Source organism: Lacerta agilis, chromosome 12, assembly GCF_009819535.1.
Source record: "Lacerta agilis isolate rLacAgi1 chromosome 12, rLacAgi1.pri, whole genome shotgun sequence".
NCBI lineage: Eukaryota > Metazoa > Chordata > Lepidosauria > Squamata > Lacertidae > Lacerta > Lacerta agilis.
In genome coordinates, this window is record NC_046323.1 from 19,460,388 (window position 1) to 19,483,704 (window position 23,317).

Here is a 23,317-nt window from a genome sequence, read left to right on the forward strand (position 1 = left end):
AGCACATATGACTACAGACTATTACATTAATCTGTTTAGCCGCAGTACCAGCTGCTTGCATGTTTTTAATTATCTTATTAGATGATATAACAGTGACCTATGAAATAAAATTGAAGGTGAGCATTTTTAACTTCTTTTATTTAACAGCTTTCCCCAAAAATATATACTAATGAATAACTGATTGGGGAGAGGGGCAATTAGGCTTTTGTTTTTTACTCTGTAGAATCTAATTTTGAGGACAAAATAACTTTCTTTTAAGGATTTTCTAACTACTATTAATTATATTTCACGTGTAACACGTATAAGTATTAACATTAATATCTCTTGTTTTACTGAGTTATGATTTCGATGCATTATTTTGCATAATAGTCTACTAAATATTGACACCTCATGCTTTACTTAATATAATTTTGTTTCCAAATTATTTTTCTTCCTATTTCATTGAAAATAGTTTACTAGCTTAAAATGTTGCTCATTTAAATTGTGCCCATATCATCCAAGTTAATAGTGCTTTGCAGAACTCTGTAAGAAAGACTTGTAATAGAGTATGCTCAAGCTAATATGGATCTTCTTAAGGTGGTCTTTCTAGTATCAGACAAATAAACAATGTGTATATAAGGTGGGAGGGGTAGATCAAGGCAGGAATTGGTGCTTGAATGGTGCAGCAGGCTTTCTACTTGCTTCTAGTTGGGGGTTGATTGTTTCACTCGTGTTCTAGCACTGTACGGATGATTTTTTTAGAAGTTCTTTCTGATACCTCTTAAGCATTATGTTCCAAGTCCACCTCATAGCCAGTTCACACGCAATTGTAAGTCAAACCATGGCTAAGTGTGAATGAGCAAGCACACAGGCAGTCAGAGGAAAAATTGTGGCTGCTTTGCTCCTCACCTAGTCTTGTTGCTACCATTCCACCTAGAACTTAGACTAGCTTGGCTTCGTACTACATCTAAACTCAGTTTTGTGGTTTGTCCTTGCTTCAAGCAAGCCACAGGTGTTGGGCCAAGAGCAATCCCCAGCTACAGTTTGAGCGAGACAAACCATAAGCCTAACTTTGAATGCAACACTCAGCCAAACTATGGCTTAGCTGCTTTTCTTTTCTTTCTGCTTGCTCATTCACACTTCAGCATCATGGTTTATCTTAGTGTTACATGAGTTTCATGCCAGCACGAGACAAGAAAAAATGTAAGAGAGAACCTGCTTGTTGAGTGTCTCAACAATGGATCTCAGTGTTTTTCAATCAAGGATCGCTTATGCAACTGAATGCTTGCACATGTGAATGGAACTGTATTCATAATTATGTATATCCTTGCTGAGTAGATCCACTTGGTTTGCAAACCAGACTGAAAGCAATATGGTGTTTTCCTCTATTTTCTTAAAAGTGGAAGTGTTCCTGGAAATATTGTGGTCTTTATTTTGAAGGGAAACGAGCCATTAAAAAATTGTATATGGCTCCTTTTGCTTTCCCTTCAACCCTGCTCCTGGTGCAATGATCACAGCCATGTTCATTTTTTAGGGGGCAGGAGTAGTAGAACCCTTCCATTTTAGGGTGCTGTTTGTTTTAGAGTGCTACAGCTTAGGCAGGGACAAAGCCAATAGATGTTTCTTCTCTCTACCTTTTTTATGTTTCCCTGTTCCACATAAGCTTTTATGTTGGATGACTAAGGGGTCATTTGGTTTCTCTGTAGATCTAGGTTTGTCACTTCCTTACAGCAAGTTCCCATGGAGATTTTTGCTCTGCTCGTTGTACATTGTCACAACCATCCACATTGGACTGGGCAGGGATTATTGCCAGCATAGGTCTCTCCCCTCCACTTTGTGGACCACAGCTTTCCACTTTTGCTTGCTTCTTAAAAGCTGTGGTCCACAGAGTGGTGGAGAGAGATCTATGCTGGCTGTATAATTAGGGGGAGGACTGTATGCTACATCATCCACGTCACAGTAGAAACACAAATTTCAAGCTGAAGAGAGAAGTGCTTGAGTTTTGGCATGTTTGTTGGAGGAATTACTCTTTCTGTCTCTCCCTTGTCCATATTTATTAAATTATTGCAGTATTTCCCTCCCAATTAAATGGACAGATTTAGTCTACAATTCCGAATTATCTCCAGGTGCATCAGAGAATGATTCTGTTTTATGAAACACCTGTTCAGCATATTGCAATAAAATTAGATAATAGTGTTTGCACAAAGAAGAGCTCTAACAAAAAAGCAGCCTTTGGAAAGGGTTAAGAACATAAGAAGAGACTACTGGATCAGGCCAGTGACCCATGTAGTCCAGCATCCTGTTCTCACAGTGGCTAACCAGGTGCCTATGGGAAGCCTGCAAGCAGGACGCAAGCACAAGAGCATTCTCTCCTTCTGCGGTCTATAGCAGCTGGTATTCAGAAGCATACTGCCCCTGACTGTGGAGGCAGAGCATAGCCATTGTGGCTAGCTGCTAGTGGTAGCCTTGACTTCCTTGAATTTCTGTAATCCTCTTTTAAAGCCATCCAAGTTGGTAGCCATCCCTGTCTCCTGTGGGAGTGAATGCCATAGTTTAACTATGTGCTATGTGGAGAAGTACTTTATTTTGTCTGTCCTCCAAAATTCAGCTTCATTGGATGTCCCAAAGTTCTAGTGTTGTGAAAGAGGATGAAAACCTTTTCTTGATCCACTTTCTCCACGCCATGCATAATTTTATATATTTCTATCATGTCACCTTCTACTGGTCTCTTATCAAAACCAAAAAGCCCCCGGTGCTGCAGCCTTTCCTCATGGGGAAGTTTCTGCTTGATCATTTTGGCTGCCCTTTTCTGAACCTTTTCCAACTCTACAATACCCTTTCTGACGTGAGGCAGCCAGAACTGTACACAGTATTCCAAATGTGGCCACACCATAGATTTGTATTAACGACGTTATAATATTGGCAGCTTTATTTGAAATTCCTTTCCTAATGACCCCAGCATGGAATTTGCGTTTTCCACACCTGCTGCACACTCAGTCAACATCTTCACTGCAACCCCAAGGTCTCGTTCCTGGTCAGTCACTGCCAGTTTAGACCTCACAAGCGTATATGTGAAATTAAGTTGTTTTTTGCTCTGACAGCCATCACTTTACGCTAGTTTACACTGAATCACATTTGCCTTTCCCCCGCCCATTCACTGGGTTTGAAGAGGTCCTTTTGGAGCTCTTCACCATCCATTCCTGTGTTAATGACCCTGAACAATTTTGTATCATCAGCACTTTCTTCATTCCTCCATTGGAAAAAACTGTCCATTTATTCCTAATCTCTGCTTCCTGTTACTTACCCCATTCAAACAAGAGGACTTCTCTTATAATGCCTTCTTATACTGTAATTCTAGTGAGATCTAATAACTTCAGTCACAGACATGTGAGAAATGGTAGACCTGGAAATACAGCCATTCATGTGTGCAATATGATTGACTCTGTCTCCTGCCTTAAAGGGATATTAGTGGATGAAACAAAGGTCAGAGACAGAAGACAGTATGAGCAGCCCACCTTGTGCCACCATATGTTAGCTCTCTGCTATTGTGGTCGATCACATAGTTGTTGCTCCCTTGCTTAGAACCCGAGTACGGAATAGACCCAGGAGAGACTTGGTTTCTATGACCAGGATATGCAGGGAGCCATCACTGCCATAGAGTACCTTGGTGCTTAAGAATCTCCACCTTCTAGGACAAGCAGAGATGGCAGGAACCGGTTCCTACACGCAACACCTCTGCATGGAGAGAGCTAAAGAACTGCTTCTTGCCTTTGACCTTTAATATTGTCAACAGAGGGAAAGAACCAGAAATCTGGAGCCGTTGCCTCTTCATCTCTTATTTCTACAAGCCACTTTAGTGGAAGCATTCATGGAAGTTTTTCTAAGAAGCAAAAAATAGTAAAAAAAAAAAAAAGTAAATAGAAAAATAATAATTCGTGTTTTGGAGTCATTTCTCTTCTGTAGCTATAATTTCGAAACAGCTCCATTTATTCTGATAAATCCCACCATTCCTTTAATATCTTATGTGCTTTATGTTAATGTCTTTGTCGTGGGTTTTTAAAGTTTAACAAGTACCATCTCACACACACAGATGGCCATTGTTCATTACTAAAGTGAGTGTGAATTAAAATATTTATTAAAAGTTCTTAAGCACAGTGGGCCTAAGTAATGCACTGCAATAATGCTATCAGGATTCATTTAAACTCCAAGCTCAAATCATCTTTGTGCCAGTGTGACTGAAATTGACAGATAAATGGCACCATGCTTCTGGTGGTGTTGAGTTGTGCTTTTTCAGATCTTAATCATGCTGGCACTTCCTCCTTGGAGAGTGAAACTAGTCCATAAGGTTTTTAGTGACCTAAAAGCAAGAACATCTGCTGCAGAACCACAAGCAAGTTGTTGGCCAAGTTTAGTAGTTCGGGAGTCTGCAGATGATTGCAAATACTAGAATTTTAGTTTCAAGTATCCTGTAGCAGACAAAGGTGCCAGAATCTTTCAGTAACTCTGCAGTTAATAGATTTTAAAGTTATTTTTCTTTTTATCAGAGAATAGTGTTTGCAACTATTGCATCACATGACACTATTGAAACAATTTGTCTATTTCACCCATCTGAGTGCCATCTATCACCCCCCCCTTTCTGTTGGTGTGACGTTCCTAGGTATGTCTGGCCACAACACACACATTTGTGCACTTTTTAAACTCACTTTCTGTGCAAATCTGATATATCAGAAAATTTGTATCTGAAAAATAAAAATGTCACATGCACAGGTAAACAAATATATGTGCATATGCCCACAGTGGATCTCAACAATCTGAAATGTAGGGAGAGTTGGGAAGTAGTCCTTGAGGGGAGAAGGGTTTAGGGTGCAACACACAGTGCCGTTACATCTCATCAGGTGCAGCCCACTAGTGTAAATGAGAAACATTGAAATAGAATTCAGTTGAAAGTTCCCATGTGTGAACTAATGTGCACAAAAGGGCACATGGAAAATCAGATCTGTCCAACCCACATGCACAAGTACCTGACTTCAGAGGAAAGCTGAAGCCAGAGGTATAATCCATAAATGAGTAGTTTAGACAGCAGGCAGTAGGAATCCCTCAGGTCCTAAATACCTGCAGCTTTCATTTTTCTCCTGCTTCATCTTACTCCTTTGAAATAAGTCCTTTGTATCTCCGTAGTTCGTTCTTCCTTTTTGCCTAGTAACCAGGATCCATATTTCCTGTGGTGGGTTCATCTGAGAACAGGTAGTCCCTAGAAGTTATTTTCTGCACAAATACAGCTAAACAAGTTGTGTGGATGTTAACCCTCCTCCCTCCAATAGCAAATACAAATGTGAAAACTTTGCTAAAAGGCTGAGGCATGCCTCATGCTATGCAGGACTTAAAGCCAAGCACTTATTAATAATAAAACATTATCTTAATGCTACACATGCCTATTCAGAAGGAAGTCCCTTTGTGTTTAATGAGACTTGATCCCAGATAAGTTTGTACAGGATTGGCAATGAGAAAAATGGTTCTTGAGCCTTAACAGTTGTATCTTCAGTCAGGGCTAGCAGGACATTGCCGACTTCTCATGGTAAGCATGAGGTTGTCGGGCCAGGGGTGTGGGATCAAAGAAGCAGCAACCTCTCTAATATTGTGTTATGTGATGCTTCCATGGCAGCCATTCTGTGACTGACTCTGGCTTAACCGTCAACATTCAAAATTGTTGCTCACTTGTCCAAAAATTTTGGCAACCCATCGTCTGTTGTTAGCATCGAGCACATTAAATGGTTTGGGGACTGCATCTTGTTGAAAGTTTTAGTGTCTTACAGTGCAATCCTGTGTATGTTTACTCAGAAGTGGATTATATTCAGTATTGCTTGCTCCCTAGTGTGTTTAGGTCACATCATCAGATTCAATTCTGATCCCGTGCCCTACATTTGTGACAATGGGGCAAAAGTAGTTCCAGTTTGATTCATGTTTGGCTCTTTGGCTACCATTGATATAGAAAGGTGGAAGCTGACAATGTGGTAGTCTTCAGATTTATATTGGACTACAGCTCCCATGAGACCCAGCCACATGGCCAATGGCCAGGTATGATGGGAGTTGTAGCCCAAAATATTTCAAGAGCAGCATGTTGGCTTTCCATGTTCTGGATATTTGCACCCAGTATCTGAATTAAAGTTGGACTGAAATGCCTATCTCTGTCAATCAGATGAGAAATGTCAATTTAAGAAAAAAAAATAGATGCTTCATCACCTCCACCCTCAACCCTTGACAACCATATGCTGAACATTGATACTTAAAAGCCACTTCACTCTTTGCTGTTTATTAAATTCCTCTGCCAAAAATTCAAGACTTCTAAGCACTAGAGAACCAGAGAGATTAGCTGAGTGATCTATTGCAGGGGAGCAGGGGGCACAGATTCTATAGGAAGCAACTGCCTTATTCAAATCCCTGATGACTCATGGTGGGTCAGAGTGGGAGATGTGAGTGGCCTCCCCTGTTCCATTTTTCTCCCTGCTCCCTTCCACTGACTGCAGTGGGTGGGAATAAATTATGCCAGCTCCAGAACTGACATGGTTTTGAGGCCTCTTGTGAAGCCTTTTGGGAGAGTGAAGGGGCTTAGGATTCTGCAAAGCTGTCGTCTCCTCTCACACACCTTCAGAATGTCCTGTTTTGACCCCCACCACCCACAGGACATTGCTAGTCGGACAGTGGCATCAGTGAAGCTTTTCACTGCTGTCCTGGAGATGTGCCATTTGGCCGGCAGACTGCAATCTCTACCATGGAGTCGTTCTTCTCGATTCTGTGGCCCCTCACCTGCCTTCTCACAGAGCATGAGATTATTTTAACTTGTTAGATTGTTTTTGTATATGAGGAATAACTGGTTTCTTGTTGTTAAATGTACACATATAAACTATTTGTACATAAAGTTTTATGTAAATTATGAAATGATCACATAATAAAAATACCAGGGATACTTAAATGATATATTGGATAATTTTTAACTTTTCTAGATGGTTGTATGTCTTTGTGGTTCATTATTTTAACCAATGTCAGTAACAAATATTTCCTACATGCATGTAAACTGTTTGCCTTTGTACTACTAGTAATTATTTGAATGTTATTTTATATATATATATATATATATATATATATATATATATATATATATATATATATATATATATATATATATGAGAATTAAAATGGATGAATCTTTGAACAATTTCTAAAATATTTTTCTTTGTACAAAAAGCAGAAAGACTGTGTACAGTTCTTAATTGCCTTTTCGAGACTGAGTTCCCTCATTACCTGTGATTTAAGCTAAAAATGAAGTAATTATAGATAACAGTGTTTATCTGGTTGATCTTGGCACCTGCAGTCCTAATGCTGAAGCTCTTCCTGTTTCTGAGGCCAGGCTTTAACGTCTCTGGCTGGCATTACTAATCTGCAACTCTTACATTTCTGCTAAATTTCCCATAAAAGTTTCAGACACTATGCTGTGCAAAAACCATTTTTTCTAGATAGAAGACTTGGTAAAACACACATTTTTATTAGGTGTGTTTATTCCTTCCACAGAACAAATAGCTGGCGACAGTGGTTTCTGCTTTCCGCCTTTTCTTCTTTTATGTCGTTTATCAGATCAGAATAGTTTTGTAAAGTATGTTGATGTATGCCTCAATTCTTTTAAACATACCGTATATCGCGGCGTATAAGGCGACTCGGCGTATAAGACGACCCCCCCAACTTTTTATGTGAAAAAACAGAGTTTGGGGTATACTCACCCAGCCCGGGATCCATGGCTGCTGAGGCGGCGGCAGCGGCGGGGAGAGCGTCCCCCGCGCCACACAGGAGATTTCCGCGCTTGCCGCCCAAGCGCACAGCGGCCCCAATGGCTGCTGAGGCGGCGGCAGCGACGCCTGGGGCAGCGGGGAGAACCTCCCCGTCGCCCCAAAGGAGGCCTCCGCGCTTGCCGCTGAAGCGCAGGATGGCCTCCACGGCTGCTGAGGCGGCGGCAGCGACGCCTGGGGCAGCGGGGAGAACCTCCCCGTCGCCGCAAAGGAGGCCTCCGCGCTTGCCGCCGAAGCGCAGGATGGCCTCCACGGCTGCTGTGGCGGCGGCAGCGACGCCTGGGGCAGCGGGGAGAAGCTCCCCGTCGCCCCAAAGGAGGCCTCCGCGCTTGCCGCTGAAGCGCAGGACGGCCTCCATGGCTGCTGAGGCGGCGGCAGCGACGCCTGGGGCAGCGGGGAGAAGCTCCCTGCCGCCCCAAAGGAGGCCTCCGCGCTTGCCGCTGAAGCGCAGGACGGCCTCCACGGCTGCTGAGGCGGCGGCAGCGACGCCTGGGGCAGCGGGGAGAAGCTCCCCGTCGCCCCAAAGGAGGCCTCCGCGCTTGCCGCTGAAGCGCAGGACGGCCTCCACGGCTGCTGAGGCGGCGGCAGCGACGCCTGGGGCAGCGGGGAGAACCTCCCCGTCGCCCCAAAGGAGGCCTCCGCGCTTGCCGCTGAAGCGCAGGATGGCCTCCACGGCTGCTGAGGCGGTGGCAGTGACGCCTGGGGCAGCGGGGAGAACCTCCCCGTCGCCCCAAAGGAGGCCTCCGCGCTTGCCGCTGAAGCGCAGGACGGCCTCCATGGCTGCTGAGGCGGCGGCAGCGACGCCTGGGGCAGCGGGGAGAACCTCCCCGTCGCCGCACAGGAAGCCTCCGCGCTTGCCGCCCACGCCCAGCCCGGGCTCCATGGCGGCTGAGGCAGCGGTTGCGGCTGGAGCGCCGGGGAGAGGCTCCATGCAGCCAGTGGCGGGGCGGAACTCCGGGTCACATCGCATGATGTTGCCGGCGTACAAGACGACCCCCGACTTCAGAGAAGATTTTTCGGGCTTAAAAAGTCGTCTTATACGCCACGATATACGGTATGTCTGGATTCTTTATTCTATTGTATTTGCTTGATCAGAACAAAGCTTAGCCTGCAAAAGTTTTTCTAGGAGTTGCACATTACTTTGTCCAACAAGTACATTGCCCAGTTTGGAATCCTAGAAGTGACCTGGTTCTTGTGGAACACTGAGGCAAACCATTTGCACGAATGAGCAAATGGACAGGTCAGTAGCAAAGGCGATAGTAGCTGCTTCCTTCTACTGCTGAGGCACCACTTTGAGCCAAGTTGTAGTTAGCTTTGTGTTTGAACCCAGCCTCATGGTTTGTCTTGCTCCAAACAAATCAAGAACTGTAACCAATGTTTGGTCTGAGTTACCATTCATACTTTTATCTGAGGAAGAAAAACAATAAACCTTTAACTTTCACCAAATGTGGCAACTGAGGCATAGCCTGGTTTTACATCATGACCTACCTTCACCCTCTCCCACAAACCAAGGAATCTCTGATTTTGCTTATGTAAATACCTGGTGAGAAGGAGTTTTAGTTTGTCTTTGTTTTTGTTTTACTCAAATTATATTTGTTAATTCAGCGACTCAATGAAGTCTTTGGGCTATTTCACTTTAGATCCTCAGGTGGGTGGTATTGTTCTAGAGATTCAGTTCAGTGGAAAATAGAGAAAATATAGTTTAATTCTTGTATTCAAATTCACTAAATGGTTTGGGACAATTAATTTCCAATTGTTTCCCAGTAGAGTAGATTTACTTGTACATTAATGAAGCACAGGTGTTAGGCCCCTGGTGTCTTTGTGCCTAGGAGGCATATTTAGGTTGTTTATCTAGTCAGCCGTAGGTACTGCAAGGTACTCAAGCTTGCCTTTAACAGTTTATACAGTGAGGGGTTTTTTAAAATTTATTTTTAAAAAATTTGCTAGCACCTGTTAAATTTTTAAGACTGATCATGTAGAAAGAAGTGGAAGAGACTGCAATAGTAAACAGCACTAAAAGTTAACGGAAGTCATCTTCTATTATGCTTAACTGCCCAGCTTGACGTTATGTAGAAAAGAGGCTTCATTTAGGGAAATGTGTCATGTGCAGAAGTAATAGTCAACACTATACTTCCTTGTACCATATTTTGAAATTAGGTATTCTTTCAAATAGGTACTGCTTTATCTATGGTTGAAACCCAAATGTGCTTATATTAATATTCATTTTTCTTGTTTATTCACTGAACTGCAGTACCAACATTTTAGAGGAAATGGAATAGCCTCCACAGACATTATGAATTTCAGTAGCTGGCATAATTATAGTGATCTACATATTCATTAAATCCAGGGAAGAAATGTGTCCAAAAAGACAACCATGCGTTTAGAAATAGCACACTGCTAAATATATACATTTAAAACTTCCTTTCCTTTTGTTTACCCAAAATTACTTCATGTTATATTGCTTCACAGTCAGCTAAGTCTTTAATAATAATTTTTAAAAGTTCTTCCCCCCCCCTGTTCATTCCATGTAGCAAAGAATGGGAAGAATTATTTGTAAACAACAATTACTTGGCAACAATACGGCTGAAGGGGATTAATGGGCAGCTGAGAAGCAGCAGGTTCCGTAGTGTTTGTTGGAAGGTAAGAAGAAAATATTTATTTACAGCTTGTAGTTGTAATGTACCTGATGCACTTGAAGATTGCTGGTGTAAAGAGTCAACTGAATTTTGAAAGATTTCATCCCAATGTTCTTCTGTTGATTTTTATAATTCACAGAACAATTAATGATTTGAAATACCTTGCAACTAAATTACTGTTCGTATTGAAGGATTTATGTCAATTATATTTCACTTGGGCATGCTTCATTGTGAATTTTTTTATGAAAGTCGTATTTTTTCACTGAAAGTGCAACTAATCTTTAAGATCTTTAGTCAGGATTTATCAGTCATCCCTGCTTTTAAAATAGTTCCGTGTATGCTTTTCTTTTTATGAGATGAGACTATAAGAACCTGTCAGGAAACCCCCCTCCCCACGGCAGGTAACATCCCGGGATCGTTTGAAGTACCAGGAACCTCCTCCGTTGTTCACCAGCTCGTCCTCCCCCTCCTCAGGAGGAAGCGACCATTCCTCCAGTGGGGAGGGGGAGTTGGAGGCAGGAAGTCGGCGCAGGGGCTGTGAGCAGATCGCAGAGCCTGAGCACCAAGGGGAGAGCGGGGAACAGGGACAGTTTCCCACGCTCCGAAGTCGCAGACAGGAAAGACGTGGAAGGGGGAGGCGGGGGTTCAGAATCCCGCACCTCTTTTGCTGGACAAAGAACCGGAAGGGTTCATTCCTGGACTCTGCAGAGGAATGAGATGGACGGTTGAACTTTTGCTCCACTGTAAATATTTTGCACAATAAAGAACTTAGTTTTAGAAGTTCTGCGTTTGGCTGATTTCTCATGAGCAACCACTGAACGTCCTTACAGAACCCTAAGCAACCTTCCTATAGGATTGGGTTAAGCAAAGTAGGAGGGGCTGCTCAGGTCAATTGCCAACAGGCAAGGAGTCTGTGGAGCTGACAGGTGAAGCAGGTACCGTCTGTCAGGATATATAATTAACCTGTTGAAGCAGCTTATTTACAATATCACATTAGATATCACAATATGATGTAAAATATAGCAAAGATACTGCACAAGAAGTATTAAAGAGGATCCTGTTTGATGGCTTAACATCTTTGGCAGATGCCTTTCAGTGAATCCTTTGAGCAGGCATACCATGGTTATTTCAGTTTACTATATCCTATCACGAAATACCAAAGCTCCAAATAGTGTCACTATATCAATATAACTTGCTTGTCTTTCTAACCAACCAATGTTTCATTGATCTGCAGCTGTTTCTGAATGTTCTCCCCTCTGACAGAAATCAATGGATCAGTAAAACAACAAAATTAAGAACACTGTATAACAAGATTAAAGAAATAGTAAGTTGAACCCAGACATATTTCCTTCCCTCTGCCTCAATATTTTCCGCATGTCTAATAGAGAATCTAAAGGTCTTAATTCCTATTCACAGCATATTACAAATCCTCGAAAAGCTGGACAACAAGACTTGATGATCAACAACCCACTTTCACAGGATGAAGGGGTAATTATAACTTAGTTTATATTATATCTGGAGCCTGCAATAAAACTTTCAATGCTCTTCATCAAGTAAAGAGTAGAAGAATCCTTGATATGGACAGCTAATCCAAAAGGGATGAAATGAGGTTGCAGCTTGGTGTGCCTTGACACTGAAAATGCTGGAACAGCAGTGTCTTTAGACACTAATAGTTCTTTTTCTGAAAATGCTGCAACCCAGGTCATGTCAGCTTGTGGGTTGTTTTCTGTGGGGATAGCCAGCAGATGGGACGACCAGTAATCCCGGAGTTCCTGCTCCCACTGTGTCGTGAAAGGGTCCGTTGGCTATGATCTGAAGGTAGTTGTCGTGAGTTCTGAAGGTTGCTGAAGGTTTCCGAAGGTTTTCTGCAGGTATCTGAAGGTTCTGAAGATTCCGGAGGTCTCCGGAGTGAAAGATAGGCTAAGCTAGGTAGCGGCCAAAACTTAGAATGCCAAATGAAAGTTTTTTAAATAAAAGAAATAAAACTAAGAGACTGCAGTCAATGGTGAAGAAGCTCTCAACTGCTCTGTGCGGCTGGTTTTGGTTTTGGTTTCTCTCTGGCTTGTCACGCACCGATGTTCTCTCTGGCTTGTCTCACACGTTCTCCACCCACGCTACAGAGAGCAGAGGCTATTTATTAAGGAATCAAACATCGTCATAACATTTACATGAATCAATCACAACCTTGTCTCTATGCTGGTTTCAGGGCGGGAAACCATCTATTGGCTGTTACATTGGCTAAATTGGCGCGCCTTTCCCAAACGCGGAGGGATCCATGCAGCAAATTCCCTGCTGGATCCTTTGCCTTTCCTTCCTAACGCGGAAGGACACCTTAAAGTAAATACAAACAAACAGGTGCAATAGCACCTTTAAAACATATTTCCACAGTTTTCTTCTTGAGGAGCAAAATTCCTGCTCTCATGGTGAACTCAGTAATACTGTTTTGTACTACATTATAGGATAAAGTGTTTGCATTGTACAGCTAGCTGAAATGTCACAGTCAAAGGAGATAGTTTCAGCTTAGGTCAGGCATAGGCAACCTTCGGCTCTCCAGATGTTTTGGCCTACAACTCCCATGATCCCTAGCTAACAGGACCAGTGGTCAGGGATGATGGGAATTGTAGTCCGAAACATCTGGAGAGCCGAAGGTTGCTGTTCCTGGCTTAGGTGGTTAACATGCGTTCTCCTGATCCAAAGGAAAGGAGATAACACCAGGGCTTTTTGTCACCTGGAATTCACCAGAACTCAGTTCTGACACCTTTCAGGTGGGTGCCATTGCCATTCTAAAGAGAACGTGGGATGCAATCATTGTGAGTTCTGACACCTCTTTTTCAAGAAAAATAGCACTAGATAACACCGTATAATCTTAAATGTATCATGGCCTACCATCATAGTTCACAGTACAGTGGTGCCTCGCTAGACGAAAATAATTCATTCTGCGAGAGTCTTCGTAGAGCGATTTTTTTCGTCTTGCGAAGCACCAATGCAAAACCGCTAGTTTTCGCTAAAAAAAAAAAATCGTCTTGCGAGGCAGCCCCATTGACTTTTTTGTCTTGCGGGGCAGCCTTCCGCTAGCGAATGCCGTTCGTCTAGCGAGTTTTTCGTCTAGCGTGGCATTCGTCTAGCGGGGCACCACTGGCCAATTATGGATTCACACATCCTTCCACAGTGGAGACATAGGTTTCCGGGGGGGGGGGGGAGTTGATCATGGTGAGGATTTGCCAAATGTGCCTTCCTCTTAGACATGCTTTAACCTCACTTAAATCAGTGGGACAAGTTAGTCATGACTACTATAAGGGATAATTCCCAATGATCGAGTTTATGAGAGTTCAACAGCATATGGAAGATGCTACATTGGCTACCGCTGAACTATAATATGATTAGCTAGGGAAAAAATAGATAAATCAAATGGCAGCGTATATTCAGAGTTAGCATCAGTAAGAAATTCAACATCCAAAAGTTTGACATAGACCAGGGTCCAATTTCAAAAGATTCCTAAGTGGATTTTTTGAGGGCCTACTTGGGCCAAGCATCTAATGTCAGGTTGACAACCATTAAGCAAGGGGGTGTTTAATCCTTCAAGCCTGTTGCACTTGCAGTATCTGCATCATCCAGTATTGTGTGAACTCACTCCCTTATCACTCCCAATATAAATACACAGTTTTATGCAAGCTATAGATGTTCTTTTCCCCATTTGCATCTAGTGAATTTTTTTTTTGTTCAGCCTCTATTCAAATTCACCTTTAGGTCCACTATTCAAGTAGCCAAGTGAAGGAAGCCTATGACACTTGATATACCATCTCTAAACAGACGAAAAGGGAGCTGAAGATGCTCTTCTCCAAAAGTGGAGTATGCTGAGTATTCATCACTTTCAGCTGATGATGTCTTGATGAGCAAGAGATCAGAGCTGGGACTTTGTTTCATTCTCTCTGAGAGTTGCCACCTGTTCTTATTCATTTAAAATAAATGTTAGTCATCAGCTCTTTTATTTAAACATTTCTGCAATTTTAAAAACAGCTGAATATACCATGATTAATTCTTCCAGTGAATATCAAGTGGAACCAATAATGTTGATACATTGCATGTTGAACTAGCATGTCATATTATTTTTAAAGCAACATACAGTGCTTTGATGGCGATATTGGACTCTCCAGTGACCACGTACCCGCAGACATTTTGGGAAGCTTCTCGCTTTCTGTTAGTTTCTAGTGAGCTAAGCCATTTTATTTAAGCTTTGCATGAATACTGATCAGGGCCTTCTGCAAATGTTTGCAGCTGTGGAATTGTAAAAATATCTCAAGAATGGCTGTTGGCCTTAATTGGACAATATACTGGTAGTTATTGAGCAGCTCTGTAAATGTTTTGTTGTAGATTCACCATCACGTTGATTTAAACATGGCAGGAGACATTTGGCTGTCACCAAAGAAAGAAGCCTTGACTCTCCTTTTCTTCTTTTCCCTAGTCAAGGGCAGGAGCAGTGGCCCTCCAGCTATTATTGGACTCTTAAATCCCATCAACCTTGACCAACATAACCTGTGGTCAGGGATGATGGGAGATGGAGTCCAGCTAATTCTGGAGGTCCACAGATTAGCCACCTCTGGTCTAGGTATACAAAGAATGTGGTGTGACATCATTGCATTGCAACTTTCCTTTTCCCCACAAAAAACCTGTAAAGTATATGTGTATGTAAAAGTCACCATTTAGTGATGCAGAAAACACACCAGAAATGTTTAGCATTACAACTTCTAATGTTTTAATGTATTTATGCAAACTAAAAATAGGGGGGCGGGGGACCTATGGTAATATTATGTTCCATGACGTTTAGCTCAGTTGGCTAGAACGTGGTGCTGATAATGCCAGGGTTGTGGGTTTGATCCCCATATGGGCCCCCTGCTTATTCCTGCATTGCAGGGGGTTGGACTAGAGGACCTTCAGGGACCCCTTCCAATTCTAAGATTCTATGATAGAAAAAAGCTAATCATGTGTGGCTTTTTTTAAAAATGCAGCTTGATCAAAAGGAGAAAAACTCCCAAAGTCTGATATTCACTAATATTGCCTTCTTTTAAGCAGCCCAAATGCAACATGTTTCTAATGTGTACAAACTTTTTACATAGACTATCAGTTTTATTCCATGTTTCATATGAATGTCTGCCCTTTTGCAGAGTCTTTGGAACAAATTTTTCCAAGATAAAGAACTTCGAGGAATGATTGAACAAGATGTGACAAGAACGTAAGTGTTGTGAAACATTAATACAATTACATTGCTGTAGAAAGACAACCTTTGGCTGTAAGGCAACATCCAGCTCACCTACATGGTATTATTTTTCATTCTATATTTATATACTGCTTTTTAGGTGGACCTCAGAAAACAGTTTAGATAAAAATGTTAAAACAATCAGCAGCAGTTAATTAATGCTGTACTGTCAAGAGCTTGGGATAGCTCAGTTGGTAGAGCATAAGATTTCTAATCTCAGGGTTGTGGGTTTGAGCCCCATGCTGGACGAAAAGATTCCTGCACTGCAGGGGGTTGGACGAGATAGCCCTTGTGGTGCCCTCCAACTCCACCATTCTATGGTTCTAAGACATTTACAAGAGGAAATTCTTTTTGAAAGCTAGGGCAAGGTGGTGGTTGAATCTCATTCTCTCCTTCCCTCAGGACAAGAGGATACTTACCGGTAGGTAGCCCTTTGGTGAAGGGTAAGGAAGGGTATGGCCACCTCAGCTGGAACACCTGGAACTAGATGGTGGTCAGCTTTTGCTTCCCTTTTTCACCTCCCAAAATAAAATCTGACAGATATGCTGGTACTTGTTGGCAGAGCATATGCACGTGAGTTCAGTAAAAGGCGGTAGTGGGCCAGATACAGCACGCAGAACCACACATTTATTTAAATAGTTTTTCAAAGTTCTAAATCACTTTTTGGATAAAATCTGGTCTTCATAAGAATTTAGAGCAGTTCTTTGGAGGATACAATATGGACATGATGGTTGCCCAAGAGAATGACAGGCACTTAAAGAAAAATACAGTATTCAAAATAATCTAGATCAATAAGGGAATATTGTCTCTCTTGGTTTCGAATCCCAAAGAGACATCTTGGAGACATTGAAGTGGGTTTATTGTAAATTAATATTATGAGGTATTGCATTAATTTTTTTAATGGTTTCAGTGAGAAAGAAAAAAGAATGAGAGGAACTGACAGATCTTGTGACTAAATTATGTTTATAATACAAGATTGAACAGATGATTTTCTGTAATTCTTAACACTTAATCAATAAAAAGTGATGTGTAATTAGTGAGAAATGTCATTCATCTAGAGGAATTTAGCATTTCTATTTTTGTGTATTACTTTCCTACTGTCGTCGGAGATGCTTTTTAAAAATGTTCCTTATTACTATTGTAATTATTCTTTCATCTCTTTAGCCCTTAGGTCATTCCTGTTAAGGAACTTATCAAAGCTAGAACTCAGTTCCGTAAAATATTTTGTCAGAATTAGAACAATGATTGCACTGAGTAGCTCCAATTCATCTCAATTACTTCTTATATGGCATGTTACTTTTCCAGTTGTAGCATCACTCTTTACTGTTGAGATGACAAAATAGTTTGCATGAGTTTTACAATGCAAAATTCATTTTGATACCTTTTCCATTTATAGAATTGGTAGGCAAAAAATAAAACAATGCACAGGAAATATTGACAACCCTTATTGCTTTATTTTGTATGACAGTGCCAAAGCAGTATTTTCAAATGCATTTATGCTGTTAGATGTATAATTAAAATCTAAGTATGCTTTCATGTTAATTTTCACAGATGGTATTTTTTGTTTTTAAATGGGAATAGTTCAGGATGTTTAAGATTATATAACTATCTAAGTTATAATTGGGGAATTAAAGTTTGGATAGTTGTGCTAGTTAATGGAGGCATTGTAAAAAGAATGTTACACTCACTTTGGCATAGAATTCAGTTTACTATTTACAAGGTCTGGATGACTGGTTAGTTTTCGTGAACTAACTGAAGGAACTCACAAAGTTGCTTATTAACTAGAATTCATTTTATGTGTATACTCACGGAGAGAGGGGGGGGGGAGATTTTCTTTCTGAATCTTCTACCTGCCCTGTTCCCTGATTCTGACCAGACGTTTGATTGGAAGCAAACACAATTTATTTCTGTTGTACTTGCTTCCATGTAAATGTGAACAGGCTGCCATCATTCTATGTCTGACTGTCCTTATAGAACTGATATTTTTATTCTTTATTGCTGTTCTTTCACTTGTATCTCACACAAATCACATGTCGATGCAGTTTTGCTCCCAGCTGATATCACTCTCAGAAATCCACCTGTGTAAAGCAGTGAACTATTCTAAGTAATATAGTTAATAACGTGTCATTTATAACAATATTTAAAAGATAAATATGATACCTGTAAGAGCTTTGTGGAGTGGAAGAAAGATAAAAGATTGTAAGACTGCTTTTTAAAAGACTGGGAATCAGGAAACCGAAGACATATTAGTAAGCTTTGTGGTGTATGTATAAGTGATGTATTTTTCTTTTTTCTTTTTCAGGTTTCCTGAAATGCAGTATTTCCAAGAAGAGAGTGTGAGAAAGATTCTTACAGATGTTCTTTTCTGTTATGCTCGGGAAAATGAGCAGTTACTTTACAAACAGGTAATGAAACTATCGTACAGGTGGTATCCATTGCCTCAACGTTTTTTCCCTGCTACACGCTTGACAATTGATTGAACAATAATATAGGTTTTATTATCTCCAAAGTTGTGTGTGATGGCTCAGGCAATCAAAGAACTGCTTGTTAGCTGTGTGGTAAAGAAAGCAAACCATTCAGGCACATATGCTCCCTACTCAAGATAAGACATTCCCTCAGATTGTTTTCTTCAATGCTGTTAAATCCTACTTCCAACTTTTTAAAGGTTAAAAACTTTTTATTACTTATTAACTAATGAAAGCTTTCTCTGCTGCTCTTCATAAATTAAAAATATATGTACCAAAGGGACAATTGTTTATCTTCTGCAAATGGATTAGATCAAGACTAACAACAGATTCCTACAGATGTCAATTCAGAAGTAAATCTCATTAAATTTAGTAAACCTTACTACCAGGTGAACTGGATAAGTTTATATTGAGTCTCACTGAAATTAATAGGATAAGTTAGTCATGACCTAACTGCACTCATATTGATTTCAGTGAGAGCTAAGTATAAGTAACTTTGTCTGAATCCAACCCAAAGTATGGACCTGTTTAGTCAAGTAAAAAATAAATGAATGCCATTTTGTCTGTGCATGGAACAAGAGAATACCATGGAATATGATGCAAGCAATTTAAGATATATTTACCAATAGTGTACAAGTGCCGCAGACTTGCAGAAAAAAGTTTGAAACAGATTACTGGTAAAAAAAGACTTTTCAGCAGTGTTCATGTTAGGCCTGCAGAAATGATACAAATGAATTCATTTGTAAATTCAGTTGATCTTTTTAATTAGTGTATCTCATGTTGTTGAAAATATAAACGCTTTCAAGCTGAGCATGCACTTCAGAAGAATTTTAACAATCTTAAAATGATTCTTCTGGAGTAAGTTGCTTGAAAAGTCGGAATGTGAATTTATCCGGCAATGTTTTTTTTAAAAGAAAAATAATGTTTTCAGCCAAAGGCTAAGTTGTATAGTTGAGTAGAAGTTGTTTATCAACAAAACTAGTTTAACTTTAAATGCATACAGTGAAGCATATCTGTTCCCAGCTATTCTGCAGCACATAATACCTTCATCATTTTAGTTCTGTGGATTTCTACCCTCCAAATGTTGTTGGATTACAACTCCCATCGTCCCAGACCATTGCCCATGCTGGTTGGGGCCAATGGGTACTGGAGTCCAGCAATATCTGGAGGGCATCAGGTTGGGGAAAGCCGCAATAACGCATTCCTAGTGTTAAAAAATCTGGTTTTGTCTAGCTGTTTAGAATTAACTTAGTGTTACTGACCTTCATCTAGTCCCTTCATCTAGTCTACTACTTCATCCCAGACACGGGTTAAGCAGTGCTGCCATTCTACTTGTATTGAATGTAAAAGAAAAATAGGAATTGATTTCATTTGCTAACTGATATCACCTTAGACCAAATCCAGGGATGCCTCAGTAGCTTCATACAGCTGCGAAAGGGTCTGCAGCACAAATGCTGTAAAGCTGAGCATAGGCCCTCTTGGTAGGGACAAAATCACTGAAATACAGGGTCTGCAGTCCTCAATGTTAATGGTATTTTCCGAGATTGCTTTAAAATGGAGTTAGACAAATTCACGGAGGAGAAGGCTTTTGGCGGCTATTGATTGGATGCAGTAATGCTTCAGAGTACCAGTTTCTGGAGCCACAGGAAGAGAGAGTGCTCTTGTGCTCAGGTCCTGCTTACAGGTTTCCCATAGGCATCTGTTTGTCCACTGTGAGAATAGACTGCTGAACTAGATGGTCCATCAGGTTCTTAGAATCATAGAGTTGGAAGAGACCACAAGGGCCATCCAGTCCAACCCCCTGCCAAGCAGGAAACACCACCAAAGCATTCCTGACAGATGGCTGTCAAGCCTCTGCTTAAAGACCTCCAAAGAAGGAGACTCTACCACACTTCTTATGTTCTTACATTTTTGTGATGCTATATATGGCTCTCCCCCACCTCATCTTGTCCTCACAACTACCCTGTGGGTTAGGTTGGGGTGAGAGATGGTGACTGGCCCAGGGTCACCCAAAGAGCGTCGTGGCTGAGGTGAGATTTTAAACCCTTGTCTCCCAGGTCCTAGTCCAGCTCTGTAGCCACTATATCACACTGGGTATCCCACACAATAACCTCCTGTGAAGATTGTCAGTGGGATTAAGAAATAAACCCAGCCTGGTTTCACTCTGCTATCCAACCATATAAAACACTGGCTGAGTATAAGAAAAAATGGTGCACTTGGAACATTATAACTTGGTGAAGCATGAGGAAAATGTTAGGTAAAATATTGTCTATGTAAATATTATCTGAAGCGGACTTATTTGATCCAACCCATTAGTCACATGAATAATTGAAAATTGCCTTGAGGAGCTGTGATGTGGGGCATTCCTTAAAGAGATGAACCCAATTTGCTTATTTTCAGGGAATATAACCAATTTCTACGGAAAGAGAGAGTAGCACAAGAATCACACTCTGAGTAAATTAACAGGCAAATAATATTTCCTTCTTTGGTACAGCTTAACTGTCCTCTTCTTGTGCTGAAAAATCTTATAGATCCTTTACAAAAAAATAATACCTTACTGCATAAGGCTTGAGTATTTAGTCAAATCAGTTTTTTTTTAAAAAAAACTTAGAGTTTCCTCACAAGCTGTTAAAGCTATTATTTTGTTCTAGGTGACACCCCGTTTAACATAGACCATATTGTTAATAGTTATGGGATTTTATTGAATTAATGAGACTGTTATCATGTTGTAGAATGTCTTGCTGAGTTAATTGAAACTGCAGAGATTATATAAATGGTATTAATGAACTTTGACTGCCTTGTGCCTCTGCTTTAATAAAGACTGCTTGGTGGGCTAAATGAACATCGGCAGATAAAAGAACAGGTTCAATTTCGTGAGCCTACAGGCTGTTAACAAAGAAAACTTTTTCACCTCTGTTTTTGAAGAGTGTCATTTCCACATTGCAGTGATTTTAGAAGATGGCTGATCTAGGGCTAAAGGGACTAGATAAAACACTAAATATATCTGCGCTGAATACTTATACTGAATAAATTAATAACTGCACTTAAAAACTAACAGATTTTAACTACAACAGTAAAGAGTGGTGCTCTATAAATTTGAAAGTTTTTTTTTTTTTAACTTTCAATAATTTCAGTGCCACTTCCTGCTTTGACTTCATTGGCCTTGATTATTCTACTGGATAGGTTGACTGTCTTAATTCAATCTAATAATATAATAGAGCCATAGAATTGTAGAATTGGAAGGTACCCTGAGGATCATCTAGTCCAACCCTCTACAATGCAGGAATCTTTTGCCCAGCGTGGGGCTTGTGAACCCATGACCCTGAATTAAGAGCTGCATGCTCTAGTGACTCAGCTATCCCAGCAGTGAGCTATATATAAATTAATAATTACTTAATTGATTATTAATTAATGTGTAGCTCACCGCTGGGATAGTTCATTAAGCTATACCATAATGCCACTGCTTCAAATAATTCCCTGCATTCAAGATGTATGGCACTGATGGCATCAGGCCTGCGGAATGCTTCTTTATGCTCAGTTTGCAAACCTATGCACTCCAACCTTGTGCCTGAATCCTGCAAAAAGTCAAATGGAGCAGCATTTTTGCCTCTTATTCAGCATTTTGGCACTGTTACCAGTGATTCTCAATGTCAGTTCATGCAAGGCAGTCTCTTGACCCGAGTCTCCTGTTCTTATCACTATTTTTAATGGGATTGTTTTATTGTGTGCTGATTGGTGTTTATACAGGTTAAAAACCTAATTTGTCAGTGAACAGTATATTAATTAATAATTGTAATAGTAATAGTAGTTAGAACTGGGCCACAGTCTTACTACTGTGGGCCACAAACATCTGTCAGGAAAAGGAGGCAGTTCATCAGCAGCAAATCACAGCATTTCCACTGGTGGATATCCAAACATGCTTCACCAGTTTGTTCTGATTGGTCAGTGATGTGTAAGAAGAGCAGGCTTCCCTTCCAATGGACAGGAAAGCAAGTTCACACCTTTGGGGAGGTGAAGAAAGAAAAGATCTTGCCTAGCCTGGGTGGGATGGGGAAGGGAAGGGAACCTCAGGGAATCTGTCCTGTTGTGATGGGGTGGGGGGGGTGGGGAAGAGAGAGACCAAAGGTGGCACCTGGTACTCATTTAGTTACCGGTAACCCCTTTGACTGAAGAGGGAAGCCCCTCAAACTCTGCAATTGTAATAACTAACATTCCGTTTTCAAAGTGCTCAGGAGCAGCACCAGCAAAAATCAAACAAACCTTGAGTTGCATCCATTCACTGCACCTTTGCATTGCTGATGGGAAGGTTTTGATGATGTGGTGGTTTTTACTGAAGCTTAGTTCATGTTGGCTGACTTGTTGGAAGGAATTTTGGAGAAGAAAATTGGACTGCATTGGAGTATAGGAGCGGGGAAAGCCCTTGAGATGCTGAAAGAGAGAAAATTGTTTGTGTATATTAGCGATGGCGTGGGTGGTGCCCCTGTTGTTTTTAAATAGAAAAGCTGGGGTGCAATCAGCCCTTGATGGGATTTACAATGCTTTTAATGAATGAGGATGGTATCAGATGAGGAGAGGAGGTTCCGTGAAAGAGCCAGCCTGCTGTTTGTTTGGGTTACACTATTTTTAGAAAAATTACTATTTTTAACGCTTCACACTCCCCCCCTCTCACTGCAATGCAAACAACAATTTTCTAGCAGAGACTGATGGAGAGATGCCACAACCCAGCAGCAAAAGGGTTAAATGCTGCTCTTTGCCAGAAAGCTGCTAATGCTTTGGTAAACTTTGAAAACAACACAAGGCTAACTTAATTTCCATTCAGTTGGTATATTATTTAGCAACAAATACATTGTTGCCATTTTTACTTAGCAGACTGCAAAAGCGATTGAAGGGCTATTTACTTCAAATCCATCTGATTTGTGTCTTTTCTCAAAACATTTTAGGCTGCAATCCTATGCACACATTTCTGGGAGTAAGCCCCATTGATCACACTTACTACTGAGTAAACATGCATAGAATTGCTGTGCAATAACTGTTTCTAGGACAGGCAGATTCCTTCCTTCCTTCCTTCTTATCTTCTCTGAGTAAGAGATGAGATTTATCAACACACAAGGAAAATCAAGTTTTGAATAGAATTATATCAAAATG

At 40.9% G+C, this 23,317-nt stretch overlaps 1 protein-coding gene across 11 annotated transcripts in view; it reads left to right on the forward strand.

Annotated features, from left to right (window-relative positions):
* The window catches only part of TBC1D5 (TBC1 domain family member 5), a 289,347-nt gene that overhangs the window by 128,392 nt on the left and 137,638 nt on the right, over positions 1 to 23,317 (forward strand). For all 11 annotated transcript variants that reach the window (XR_004427683.1, XM_033166096.1, XM_033166095.1 and 8 more), the window contains exons 5-9: positions 10,349 to 10,457; positions 11,688 to 11,777; positions 11,870 to 11,941; positions 15,616 to 15,683; positions 18,010 to 18,112. Coding sequence is in view for 10 of the 11 variants with exons in the window: in XM_033166096.1 (XP_033021987.1) it covers positions 10,349 to 10,457; positions 11,688 to 11,777; positions 11,870 to 11,941; positions 15,616 to 15,683; positions 18,010 to 18,112 (442 nt within the window). In the remaining variant the exon portion in view is untranslated. The remainder of the gene's footprint in view (positions 1 to 10,348; positions 10,458 to 11,687; positions 11,778 to 11,869; positions 11,942 to 15,615; positions 15,684 to 18,009; positions 18,113 to 23,317) is intronic.